The following is a 14,863-nucleotide window of genomic DNA, read 5'->3' as shown; positions in this document are numbered from 1 at the left end:
ATCTTCGTTACATATCTGTTGCCTTGATAATCGGATCTAAAGAGCACGTAGCTTCACTAAAATTAAAAAAATAAAAGGGTTCAGAAAGTATTGCATTTTTTTGTATGTGGTTGTATATCAATAATTACGGAACTTCAGATGCATGTCAATACGCCAAAAGTTAAATAAATGGTTGCACAGAGTACAACGGACTGACTGCATGTTTGCAGTTTATACATGAAGCCGTAATCAACTTCATAAAGCCGATATAGTTGATAACGACTTCATGCATTAACTGCATGCCGTTAATGCGTGAAGTCGTTATCTGAGACCTCGACTGCATGAAGTTGATAGGCACAGCCCAGCAGTTGGACGAATAATAGACCGATGATGGTTCAAAGAAACCAATTCGGCTATCTATTACATAAGCGCTAAGCGTGATTAATATTTATCGATAGTCGAAATATATTTATTTGCGCTTGCAAGCGGGCAACACTTTTACTGCATTTTACTCCATCTTCAAAAAAGACAGACTATAGTCAATACGGGAGTCTTTATACTAGTATTAAGTAATAAATAGAATCGGTGTGGTAATCCACTAGAATATATTAGATTTTATTGATGTCGGCTATGTCACAATGATAATAAAATGTTTATGACATTCTATTATTGTTTTTATGACAGTTTGATTTAGTCGACCTCGTGATGTAACATTATGCACATACATATATCAAGATTATAGTTTTTCTTGGTTGCTACAATTTGAAAATAATATTTCCTACTCAAAACCAAACACTGTCGTAACTCAAAATTGCGGAATCGAGATAACATGATTCGACGACGACGAAAAAAACTATAAGAAACGAATATACACCTCTATGTTCTCATTTATAAATAAATAGTTATTTCTTATGCAAGGCTGCAAAGTTGTTGTTTGACGCGAGACCTCGCTACAGCGAAGATAATGGTAATTGAAAGAAAAACAGTTGAACTAAACATCAGTTTTTTTTTTAATTAAAAGAAAAAATATTTTCGGATGCGTTCTGAATTTACACCTCATTAATTTTTATTCTTGCTTGTACTTTTATTTTGTGTGATTAAGTGATTATTGAAATTATTTTAGTTCTTCGACGAATTAAAATAATTTAATATACACAATTAGTTTTCATTGTCAATTTAATGTCAACAATAATAAGAATAAAATATACCAATGGATTTATATAACATAAAAATAAGTGATGTAGGTACGACAAATCGGGTAGTTGAACGTGTCATTATTTTGTTTTCATCGAAAGAAAAAGTTAGGTTCACCACAGTCTAAGGGTCGTATTTTAGAACTCTACTCAATGCTCAAGTCAGGATTTGAGTATGGTTTAAAGCACTCGAAATCATACTTCAGTCCCTGCCATTAGGGTCGTATTTCCAGTGCTTGTGTTTCCATTGCAATCCTGACTTGTAAATTGAGTAGAGTTCTAGAATACGACCCTTAGAGTCTTCTAATGTCAAAAACCTTTCCACGCTAGAGTGCAAAAAACGCTTTTTTAATACTAATAATTGCTCAAAACGTGATATTTTACTACAAATCGTGCCGAAAGTTGGATTTTTCGCACAAGTGCTTTTTACTTTTCCATTTTATTTAAATTTACTATTGTTTCAAATCTTAAACATGGAACTAAAGAGGTTGTTTTAATATTTATGTGCTTTGTGACGTAAGTCATTCGTCATTAAAACTTATATTTACTTACAAACATCTTATTTGTTTAAATTGCATAGGTGTTTAAAAAAACAACGGGTTACATTTAAAAATACCAAAATATTTTCCATAAAGATGGCTGATTGAGTATTAACAATGACCAGAGGTGAGTATTACGCGAGACCGCTGCGCGCCGCGCCACTAAAATAATAATTTTAATGTGGCTGAATACTGGCAACAGTTGCCACTGTACTCTGAGTTTTTAACAGACAAAGAAATAAAATGAGTTTTTTTTTAAATACCTACTGTTTTATTTTGCTTTTGATATAGTTTTTTCGCAAATTTATTAAAAAACGTTGTTTGATACACGTGCGCATTTGTCATCTTCACTTGTCTCGAGTCTCGAGAAGCCTCGAGACTCGTGAATAATGACTAACTTTCCTCACTTGTATCTAAAATAACTATTGCGTGCAGATTTCTAACGAGAAAGAAAGCCTTTCCGAGCTAGTGAGGTGAAATAAAAATAATCGCATTTTTCGTTATAAGATCAATTCATATTTGTTTTTATTTTCAATTTGAGTTTTCTCAAATCACTTTTTATGTGTTATTTGCTTTTCCAACCAAAGTTGGGCTTTCTAGAGATTTTGCAAATCTTATGTAGCGTCGTAAATTATGTTTTTTTTTAGTAAATTGAAAATATTTGGTTTTTCAACGACTTTTTAGTCGTAGCGACATCTATGAGAAATCTATGAAAGATTTATCACCGAGTTAGTACCTTTACAGCTACCAGTCCTGGCGAGAGATGTCTGGCACGGTATGCAAGAAGACGTCGGTTCGAATCCGACCGGATCGAAGGAATTTTTTCTGAGTGTTCGATCTTTGTATTAATATTTATAACAAACTAGTGGAGTAATTTCACAAAAAATAATTGAATATCAATTCAATAAAAATTTAATTAAATTGAAAATAGTTAAATTAATACTTTCAGTAAGTAGTAAGCTTCTTCTAGCAGCAATAGAGCTCCTTGTGAAAGAGTTCGTTTAAACAAATACTGACTACTTACCTACTCTGCCTGCGTTTTGGTTTTATAAGTTAAAGTGAAATTATTGGCACATGAGAATTATTAACTTATTAATTTCACAAGCGTAGTGGCAGTGCCCCTCAGACGGCACTGCAACTGTGTCGCTTATCACCAGACACGCGACTTGTTCGTTTCACCAGTCGGTATCTTAAAAAAAAAACTGTCATTCTGACTGAGTAATCGTTGATGAATTGGTTGACCAGCATTTTACATAATTTTGTTTGTCTCACGATAATTCTAGGCCAACTGCAATGCTGGATAGACTTGGGTTCTCCGCGCCGCTGGCAGGTGTGGATGACCCTGGTCTCCATCATGATCTTCGTGCTACCAGCCCTGACCATCGCAGCGTGCTACGCCGTTATCGTATTGACAATTTGGACCAAGAGTAAAGCCGTTGTCATGAGCCCGCCTGTGAATTCCAGGAGAACCAAAACTATGCGAAATGGTTCGTATAAAATAACAAAGTTAAGTTAATTAAGGTTTCTTGTTCTTTGAGGGACGGCTTGAATAGTTGTTTTATTGAAAATGTCCTAACAAGCGCGTTGTCGGTCGCGGAATTAACGATTTTTGCCTTTTAAGTATTAATAAAATAGGAATTAAAGCAATCGATTAAGTCAACGAAACGCTCACTTTGTTTCTGTTGATTCATGAAAAAATTATGAATATTGCGAATTTTTGTTATTACGCTTACGTAGGCGTTTGTTCATAAATTGAGACGAATTAAAGGTCAGAGATCAAACACGGTCAGAGGCCAGAGTGTTCATTTTTAATCATTCTAACTCAACTACACTAGATCTTGACCGTATATTTATAAGGTTTAAATTAAACTTTTAACGCAAACGCGATAGTTAAGTTTATATATTATTTGAAAACTTACACTATGGCCTCAGATCTATGCAAAATTTATTATGCAAACAATGTTCTTCTTGCTACGGAAGAAACGCTCTATGTAGGAACTCCCTATTAACATTGTTGTTCTAGCTGTAAATTGTATACTTAAATTTTACAGGTCAAGTCGAGTGTGACCCGGAGTCGCGTCGCGCCAGCTCGCGTGGCCTTATACCTCGGGCCAAGATCAAGAGTGTTAAGATGACTTTCGTCATTGTATTTGGTCAGTACAATTTACAAGTGCTCAATGTTCAATCATTTTATTACCTTCCTTAAATAAAATAAACGTTACAATCGTTTTTAGTACTGTCAACAGCACGTCAAGCTATAGAATAATGATAATAATAATAACGCATACACTCGACATAGCCCCGCACTAGGGAAACCCTGTCTCGCGGGTGCCATGGACACACACACTTAGACAACCACAAATTACACCCAAACTCACGAGAGAAATATATGTAGACCATGCTGTGCAAAATATGTGATATTTTGACTGCCTTCGTGGCCGAACGGTTACCATGCCGGACTGCCACGCAGAGGTCCCAGGTTCGATTCCCGAGCCGGGAGAATTATTAGTATGGCCTACATTTATTTATCTCGGGAGTTTGTGTGTAATTTATGATTGTCTATTTGTGTGTCCATGGTACCCGCGACACAGGGTTTCCCTCGTGCGGGTCTAAGTTGAGAGTGTGCGTTATTTCTCCCGGCCTGGAACCGAACCCAGGTAACCGTTCGGCCACGTAGGCAGTATACACACGTCGAATATCTAGTGCAACGGAACACGATCCATCAATGTGTAGTTTAATATGCCGTCTCTCTGTTCTTAATCTTCACTAGATGTATATTTATGAGCCCAGTAAGGAATGACAATAACAGGGTATCAACTCAAACAAAGATCATTCTAATGAACCAGGTCTTTTAACAATCGGACGTGAAATGGTGTGAGAGGCAGGGTAGTATCTCTAAAACTTTTTGCACGTTTTTGCACCAAACATAGAGCCAAACAGTCGTATTCAGTATAACACACGAAGCTGTAGTCATCAAGACGTCATCGTTCGTTGAATAAGTTATCAAACCTCAAACACAGCATATCGCAGCACTGTTAATACAATAGTGTATTAATTCAAAAAGTGTATTTTATCAGATTCGATGAAAAACTAATTATTCGCTTCCCGTGAAAGATCTTTGTAAATTTATGTATAGGTTATTTCCTACTTGCCAAATATGCATATTTCAAAATAAAAGAGAAACAATAATTTCATGTTTTTGAATAAGGACTATTTTGGCCAGAACTAGCTCATATAAAGCGTGTCTCGTTTTGAGTTAAGGATTTATATTTTTATTGTTTTTTATAAAATATTCTAACGACGGTTTTATTGAGGTGTAGAGAATCAAATTTTACGTTCAACAATGGTATAATCTTGAATTTCACATATTTGGATTTATAACACTATTGTAATAGCAGTTGCGATGTGTCATTAAGAGGTAAGTTAAAAATATTAATTTCTAAAACGAAGACGATTATTTCAAGGTGGTACCTTTTTTGGAATAGTTTTTTCATTGAATTGTTAGGTAATCTATAGTAGGTAATAGAGTAATATTTTGAGATACGACTATGTTCCTCAAAGTTTTATAGAATTGAAGATTATTCCTTCTTCCATATAAAAATATTAAGCGTGAATAGTTAAAACTCAGAATTACAAATATTTTGTGTTCAAAAGGTTAGTATTATACAGGCTGAACATTTGAAAGTGAGACATACTTATAGAGTGCGTTGTATTTCTGATTCTGAACCCAAAAAAATAATAAACTAATGACTTTAAACTTTACAAAAAAAAATTTTTTTATCGACTACTACTTGAGAACAACATTACTTATCGAATTCTATGCACACCACTATTATTGCTCCGATGCACGCAGCGGCGAGAGGCGCGGCGGTACGGCGGCGAAAAACAAAGCACAAATCGGCACTGTTTGCAGAGACAGTACACACGCGACCTTGGCCTAGCGAAGACACGTAAATTATTTGTACTTCCGCTCGCCCGAACACTGCGCTGGCGGCGAAGTTGCCCCTTACCTGCAAAATGGATATTTATTCTAACGTCGAATTGACTGAGATGGTGCGACTTTACACAATAAGTGGTGATAGTGTGATGCGAGCTATTGAAATGTTCCCAAATTGGAGTTTACGTGGAGGAAGTCAACAGTGTCGAAGTTGTTGCATGAGAGGATTATCTCAGCATTTTATATTGTGAGACAAAATGTGTTTGTGTTGATCAATTTAAAACAAAATTTCCTACGACGTGCTAGATTATACATTGTGGAAAACGGTGGACATTTTGAACACCTGCTCCGTACCACGTAAGTGTAAATAAATTGTAAATAACTAAAAAATCAATCAATGTAAATAATTTGATTTTCACATTTTTAACTACGCCAAGAACCTCAATTCTTGTTAAATGATAACTTAATTATCTTTTTTAGTACGTAAAACATTTCGATGATAGTTCATAAGTAAAAAATAATTAACATAAGTTAAAATGTAATCATTTCGATAACAGCTTTTTCATCATAACATAAATGAGTAGGTGAGGGAGAGATGTGAAATCATTGTTATTGTTGCTGTCTCACTCGGCGCTCGCTTGGTAGTATTCCCAATGCACTCGAAATCAAGCGTAAAGGGAATCGGTTCATACCTATGTACACTTGACAAATTTGTTGATTTATTTTTTGTTCTATCCAATATCCTAATTTTATTTCAGTCTATGTTAAGTTGTAACATGATTTACTATGACATGCATGAATATGTCTCACTGTCAAATATACAGCCTGTATAGACCTCTTTGAACAATTTCAGGGTTTTGTCAAAACTTGGGAACCGAATAAGAATAAGAAGTATTCGAAAATGCTATTAAATGTTATAGGCTTCGAACACATATAGGTGAGGAGAACCAAATAAGAAATACAAATAATGCTAGAAGAAACTTTAAAATTGCTCTCGTGAAAAATCTGTGTTTTTGAGTTCATCCCAGGTGACGTTATATTCACATAATTTGTATTTTATAATATTTAATAAGAAAGCTTGTAGCTGTGACAATAATTACTTAGTTATTACTAGTGTAATAAGTATCTGTTACATTTACATTGTAATGAAATGTTTTGAATAACATTTTTTTAAATTCTTTTCAGTTACATATTTGTTTATTTATGATATTTTATTTGTACATAAAATAGTATTCTTATTGTAGTTTACATTGTAAGTGTAGTGTTTTTAAAGTCTTTCACCAAAAACCGAGTGAGATATTTGTTGTCCGTTGCTACGATCTCTAAATGATATGGCATCTACAGCTCATGAGCAGCTTCTTACCGAAAAGATGCCTATGAGCACCAATAATACCAGCGAACTTCTAATCGCGGTACAAGACAACGTAGTCAGGTATTTAGTACCTATTCTTACACCAGACGTCGCGACTACTACCAAAAACAAACAAGCTGCAATTTATTAAAGCTTTTCTTATTTCTAGTGATAACAAACAAATCAACTAGATGGCGCTTATTGCATAGATTTATACGGATAGTGCCAGCAATACTTTTGTTTGTTTAGAATTAGCGTCACCTACCCGTATTACAAAGAATTAATTGGACGTAGTAAAACAAAAAGGATCCAATGCACATCTAGTCACTTTCGAGATATGGCAGTTTGAAGTTGAAAAGTGTTTCTAGCTCTTGTTTTATTTTCAAAACTTATAATGTTACGTAAGTCCAGAGATATTTATTTATATGTTGGATTTTTTGGCTACTTCCAATTTATAAATTAATTTATATTTATAACACATTAATTGACACCATCGACTATATAGCCAGAAATAGAGATGAAATAAGGGCCATATATTCCTGGTACCTCATCAGTGATACATCACTTATAACTATCAACTCTCGTTTGCACTGAATTACAGACAGCCCCAACAACTGACCTGTGTGTACGTCTCGGTATATTCCAATTGTAATATAGATAATCAGTTTAACAATGGCGACCTGCTGTTCCATTCAGTGATGTGAGCAAAAACAGCAAAACATCTAATTACAAAACAAACGGAATCAAATTTCATCGGTAATTAAATATGTCATTTTGCAATTTTCGTCCATTGTAGCAAAGCTCAAGTTCAACTGGTCGATTTGAAGTAAACTAATTGACGACACCCTTCAATTGTTTCGAATTCGGGCTGGCCAATCGGAGCGCAGTTGTCACAGTAATGATATGGGGAGTCTGTAACCAGAAATAGAGACGAAATGTCATTTAATTTGTTTGAAAACTATTCTACTATATCATTTCTGTGACAACTGCGCTCCGATTGGCCAACCCGAATTCTAAACAATTGACGGGTGTCGTCACGTCAAGTTTAACTTGAGCTTTGCTGTAATGGACGAAAATTGAAAAATTACATATTTGATGTTTAATTACCGATGAAATGTGATTTCTTTTGTTTTGTAATTAGATGTTTTGCTGTTTTTCCTATACCGCCAAATGGAACAGCAGATAAGACACCAGCCAGATAGGACAGAAACGGAACAGATATTATGTTTACTACAATAAGTACAGGATATTTTTGGAATACACGGAGACGTACATACAGGTCAGTTGTTGGCGCTGTACTATTTCAGCTTTCTAATTTGTGATTTCAGCTTTGCGAGAGTTGATATTTAAAAGTGATATCAGTACTATTTGGCTGATGAGTTGTCAGGGATGGCTCCTATTTCGTCACTTTTTCTGGTTATATTCTGGATGGAAAAAAAAACACAAACTTACCTCGACATTTTAGAAGAAAACCGCTGTATTCAATAGTAATAGGTACTTTACTTATACCATTTTTTTTTATAAACCAACTGAACTAAATAGGACACATATAGTATACGATATACATATTTCAAATGGCTTCAATATCGTTTGTAAAAAAATAAATTCTAAAATAAAGCCAGTGTACTGGTCACTCAATCCGCACAACACAACCGATTCATTACGGTAAAAAGTTTTAATTCGCGCTAAGGTAGTATCGATTCTTAACAACTTTTGATTAGATATAATCTTTTCTCATTTATTGTGAGTAGTAACTACAATTTTTGTCCTTAAATTCTCCTCAATAATACTCATCCCCTTATGTTCCAGTATTCATCCTCTGCTGGTCACCGTACATCGTGTTCGACCTACTGCAAGTCTACAATCACATACCCCCGACGCAGACCAATATGGCTATAGCTACTCTCATCCAGAGCTTAGCACCTCTCAATTCTGCTGCCAACCCATTAATTTGCTGCATGTTCTCGCCACATATTTACACGAGCCTAAGGTAATATTCAAAACTTGACGTAAGGATGTCAGTACATTTTTTATTTATTTTTATTTAAAAAACACTTACAAACTATCATTACAGGTTTAAACTAATGCGATAGCAGATAGACCATAGCGGGCTTTATGCACTATCGCGCGTGATACAGCAATCATGCGCGATCGTGAGTGATCAGTATCACGCGCGATAGAGTGACTGTGTAAAGGGTTCTATTAGCGTGATCGCGTGTGTGAGTACGTGATCAAGAGCGTACAGGATTGCGTACGCTATTACCTGTTTGATTTTTTTTAAGCTAACGTTCTTTCGCGCGCGATTTCTCATGTTCGTTTTTATTACAACGGAAAGAGCGCCCGTGTAAAGGCTAATAGCGCAGGATAGACCGCGTGAAACAGGTTGGAGTGTTTTCCTTCCAACATCTTTACACGTGCGCGATTGAGCGCACGTTTACTGTATCACGCACGATAGAGTGTCTGTGTAAAGCCCGCTATTGACGGATCTTGTGCCGCCGTTGCTCTTGAGGCGATATTGGGAATAGAGTGTATAAACTGATGTGCTATTAATTGGACATAACATTTAATATTAAGTATCTTAACTGCCTCGGTGGTCAAACGATTACCATACTGGTCTGCCACGCAGATGTCCCAGCCTTGATTCCCGAACCGGGAGAAATATTTGTAAGGCCTACATTTGTTTCTGTTTTTTTTTATGATACCAAGAGACGGAACGAACAAGGCCACTCAGAACTTTAAAACAAAAAGATGCCACTGCGCCCGACACCCTGAGACATAAGTTGATAAGTCTCATGTAACTGTAATTTCACCTGAAGGTTTTTCTCGTGACTTTGTGGTTGTCTATGCGTGTGTCCATGGCACCCGCAATACAGGGTTTCCTTAGTGCGACGCTATGAGTGTGTACGTTATTATTATACTAAGAAGAACTCATTTAGCGACATATATTTACACGCACGTGCAAACCCTTCTTCCGACTTATTCTTGACCAAGACTCGAGTAAGCGCTTTTTAAAAATTAAAATTACTTTTAAGTAACTCTTTTAAGGACTATTGTATCAAAATGGCTGTTAATTAATCTAAATGTTACCGAACGTTTAAAGATCTAAATGTTTTTAGTGTATATTATTTGACGCCACTTTGTAGTTTATTGGTTTTAGACTAAACTGTAATACCTATGTTCCTGGTTCAAATATTTTCAATGTAAATATTGAAGGACGACAAAAGATACTTAATTTATAGGTATACATATAAGCGGGTAGAAAGACACTGAACCATGATTAAAACGTTCATAACACTACACTGTGCTATGACGAGGAACCATAGGTGTGCTTCGTATGTCGCGTACAAACCCCCAGCACATCTCGCCTATGTACTGGGGCGGGATACCTTGAGAGGTGCCCCGAGAAGACCTCCAGCCTCCCCTTTAGTCCAACCTCTGCCCAATAGGTTTCTAGCTTCGATAGCTATTAATCGCGGTGCAAGCGTACATGCCAGCTAATACCGACCCGATTGATGCCAACGATAGGCACACACAGTCATAAGCGTCAATGAGGCTAGTCTACTGCGGGCAAATTGATAGTCATAGAACATGTTTCGTAACAATATTAAACTCGACAATTAACTTAGTTATGTATCTTTCCACCGTGTCTATGCATGTCGTAATGTTAAACAGTACATAGAGGAACTTACCAGTACTTTGTCTCTTAGGGTACATTCACTTACACAGCCATATCTTTAGTTTTAACCAAACTGAAGTGCACTCGGTTCCCGCCATTGCCGTTGACGTTACTGCCGTCTCGATAGTGTCAAAATAAAAGTTAGCAAAGGCAAAGCAGTGTTACCACAACACAAAAAATGGGTGAAGTTCGTTTACTCACCAAATGATTATTATCGCGTGATTCGCGACATTATTATCATAATTTCCACTAATTCTTATTATAAACGTTTCAATTCACCTTCCAGGCGAGTACCACCATATAAATGGTTCTGGTGGGGCCGACGACGACGCCGCAATACACGGGGAACAGTTCGTTCGCGATCCGACTCTACAGCCAACTCCGATCTGCTTAGCTCTACACATGCAAAAAGATCCCATTCTGTTGCTACGGTACGTGTTTAAGTAGTTAAATTATAACTGTATCATTATATAAAGTGAAGTTGAGTAATTACTATAAGTTTTAAATTACATTGACACACACACACACACTTGCAAACACGGGTTAACACGGGTTAACACTTATACATGCAATCATACCTACACAAAAACACGTACACACAGTCACACACGACTGTTTAAACACATGTTCCCTTAGTTATTTTTATTTATAGTGTAGTTTCAAATTTTTACATTACATCCCTGTCACAATTGGTGTAAATTTAAATGGCATTAAGTTTGAGGTGGGAAGTCCCGAAGCCTAAGACACAGATCTCTAATCTAGTTTAGTTTCCAGTCTCCTAAAATTTTGTCACTTTAGAAAATAAGGTCTGTTTCTATGCCAAAAATTGTAACAAACATTTGTAGAGAGAAAGAAATTTATTATTATTATTACATACAATATACCAGATAATTCTACAATTTCTAAAAAAAAAACATAGTAGCAGAATATAATTTCTGTATCTCTTTAGAAGTAAATAAAAAAAATACTATTTTGTGCAATCGTGGCATAATGAGGGTTCTTAAAATCCGTTACCCAATGGCCTAAGTAACAGGTACGAGATTTTAAGACCTAATTATGTAATCATTGCGTACAATACTATTTCTACGAGTAAATTAGAATAATGAAACAACAACCAATATTTAATGATTACTTTGTTAACAATCTATGACAACGAACTCAATGAAAGTCAAGCAAACGCTAAACAAAAAAACCAAATAAATAGAAGTGTCCGCGATTGGCCAAGTGCCGGTCATATTTTAACCAATCAGGAGGTAGTAGTGTTTGAATGGCGTCATATTTGTTATTTCATATTGTTTTTAAATAAGTGACGTTATTCTGTTCAGGAACACAGTGACGCGTTTATGGAGGCTATTTTAATTAGCAAAAACACGACGTTCTTTCTAGAAACTCATAGAAACGTATAATGAAATTTTTCAATTCGGTAGCGTACCATAGTACCATAGACAATACAATTTTGGTTCAGAACTAACAAGAGCGCCTTTGTGATATGGTTTATGAAATTATAATTGATAGATTAAACTACAGTAGAAAAAAACAATTTACGTTCTGTAAAATCCCAAGTTGGGTGCCTATATTATTTTTTGGCGACATAAAACTGTGGCGCTACAGCTGCGCATCCACATATTGTATAAAAATTGACAGTGGCGCCACTGCATGGCTTCTATAAGCGTCTAATTTAATGAAATATTTATAAATTAAATTGCATCAGCTTAATTTACGTTACAATAAAAAAAAAGTGTTTATTTATGTTCACCTAAACCTAGTTTACAGCAAGTTTGCTGGGGAACTCCATTTAAGCAAAATAATTGCTTGTGCTAGGAGACCCCGCTCTTCCATGGTTTGTAAGTTACGACTAGTTAAGTTACAGGATGTATATAATTAATGAAATTGAAATTACAAAGAGAATAACATAATTTGTGTGCGTGCGTGCGTGCATGCGTGCGTGCGTGCGAGTGTGTGTGTATGTATGTGGTGTGTGTTTGTGTACCTTTACGTAAATTTGTAAAATATGTAGGAGTACAGTATATCTATTGTAAGATGTCGAAAACATCGTGAAACCCTTAGAATAATAACGCATAGAATGATAATTTCATATCAAACGAACTGTCACAAGTGAGGCAAAAATCAAATTCATGTAGGCTAGTTTTAGTAGTAGGTTAATTTTCGGTTTTAGTGAATATTTATATAAAAATACAAGTTGAAACGCGTTACTTCCTTGTGGATGTTAGTATCTATTTTGTGTTTGTCTGACGTATTTTTACACTCATTTACCGCACATTCCGTCATTTTTAACTAAAATTCTTGATCCGTTCGCGGTGCAAGTTGATCTTGAGCACTGAAGGCCCGCCCGCTCGTGTAGGCCCATTGGGCGCGCTTCAATTTGCCTCACTGAGCGTGTGCGGACTAGGTTTCTATGCGTTATTATTCTAAGGTGAAACCTTACACATTCAAGAAGGTTCACAACTCTCAAAAAACGTGTGAACTTCCCACACCCGCACACCCGCAATGGCCCAGCGTGCCGGACTTTGGCCTAAACCCTCGCCTGAGAGGAGAGTTGTGCCTAGCAGTGGGACGTATAAACGGGTTGAAGTTGTAAGTTAGTAATTGTAGTGAAATTGTAGTGATTTTCAGGGTTCATGTGCTGGAATCTTTTATTATATTTAATATAACACCTTTGTCAATCCACATGACACAATGAATAAATGAATTATGAAAAGGGCGCCCTTATGGTCCACTGTTATGATTTCAGATCCTTAACCGAACACAAAACAGCAGCATATCCCGGGCAAAATCAGATCCTCGTCGTACCCAGCTGCTGGTTCTCATATCGGCGCGCGAATGACAGCAACCAATCAATGAGCCGGTGCGTGACGTGATGCTCTAGCGCCGACCAATCCCGTGCGCATGCGTTCTGCCCAGGAACACTTACGTGACGTCAAAGTACGACGACGACAGTGGCATGTGCAAGCGGGTGTAAATAGAACTTGTGATTGTGAGTTACATCGGATAAATTTCTGATTATGATTGCGTGTGTTGAACGAAAGTTGTTCATTAAATTTGCTTTTTTGTCATCTCGCTGTATAAGCTTGTCAGTATTGTATTATATTTTATATTTTAGTTTTACTAAACATTCAGCGATAAATGTTTTGAATGAATATCGCATAGCTATAACTCAATGCGAGCTGAGTTATAGTTATGTGCATATAAATTTATATGGATTACTCCAAAAAATATTTGCTAATACAAGATTAGAACATTTGGCTTGCGTTTTGGAAAAGAGAGTCAGGCTTTTTTGCAGGAGTCTATATAAATAATGTAATAGACTAACGTTGCTATTTTATAACTTTTTACAGACCAAATGGTAATAGTAATGGGCATTCAAAAGGGAGAACGATTTTTATATTTTTGTTTGCAAAATTTTTCAGGTACATTCTCTATATTTTAAAATTTAGATGTTTTCACAAACATTGCTTTAGAATGCTAAAAATCGCGCAATGGTAAAAAATGTCAAGAACTACCTTATTTAATTTTTATTGAACATATATTATTTGACCTTATAATTGGATTTAAATGCCAACTTAAGAGCCTCATTCTCTTTAAAACGCTCTGTAGTGAAAATTACTATTTAACATTTAAGGTTCTTGACCTCACCTACAGATAGAAAAAAAAACACGATACATTACATTATATCTTTGAAAATACAAGGTTGACGGTGTAAGATTTCTTTACTGGACCTAGTCACGTCGTTTCCAACAAGAGACAATCATCTTAACAAAAAAATATGAAACATTCATTCAGTCCCACAGCCGACCAACCACAAATAATACAGTCCATCAGCCTGATTTTGATTGCCTCTCCCGATCGGAAACTGCGTCTTTTCCGAGTCGAGGCGTATAATATTGCGGATAGGCTACCCTCCGATTTGAATTAAAATCAGGGCCCAGGTCATTTTGTAATTCTGTTTAAACTTTTCTCTTTGTTAATAGACACTACAATTTATTTACTTAGGTTTTAGTGTGAATATGCTAGAACACTTGTAATATATTACAATGAAAACATGTGCATTTTGTATATACCAAAGATTATTGTAAGGAAAATTATGTAGATAATATAATAACTACGAACAAATTTGTATGCGTTGTACTTAAGTGTAGAATCGAATACTGCTGTTACTTAAGGTACAGC

General features: G+C 35.8%; 1 protein-coding gene across 1 annotated transcript in view; it reads left to right on the top strand.

Moving 5' to 3' along the window:
- Positions 1-13,723, top strand: part of LOC113236669 (cardioacceleratory peptide receptor-like) — a 77,805-nt gene extending 64,082 nt beyond the window's left edge. Inside the window, exons 6-10 of the mRNA XM_026472830.1 lie at positions 2,995-3,198; positions 3,763-3,864; positions 8,809-8,989; positions 10,962-11,106; positions 13,428-13,723. Coding sequence (XP_026328615.1) covers positions 2,995-3,198; positions 3,763-3,864; positions 8,809-8,989; positions 10,962-11,106; positions 13,428-13,520 — 725 coding nt within the window. The 3' untranslated portion in view covers positions 13,521-13,723. The remainder of the gene's footprint in view (positions 1-2,994; positions 3,199-3,762; positions 3,865-8,808; positions 8,990-10,961; positions 11,107-13,427) is intronic.
- The last annotated feature ends 1,140 nt before the right edge of the window (positions 13,724-14,863 follow it).

The sequence above is a fragment of the Hyposmocoma kahamanoa genome, unplaced genomic scaffold (genome assembly GCF_003589595.1).
Source record: "Hyposmocoma kahamanoa isolate Upper Pololo Valley unplaced genomic scaffold, ASM358959v1 92, whole genome shotgun sequence".
Classification (NCBI taxonomy): Eukaryota; Metazoa; Arthropoda; class Insecta; order Lepidoptera; family Cosmopterigidae; genus Hyposmocoma; species Hyposmocoma kahamanoa.
Note: the sequence above shows the minus strand (reverse complement) of the source record. Positions and strands in the feature narration are given on the sequence as shown.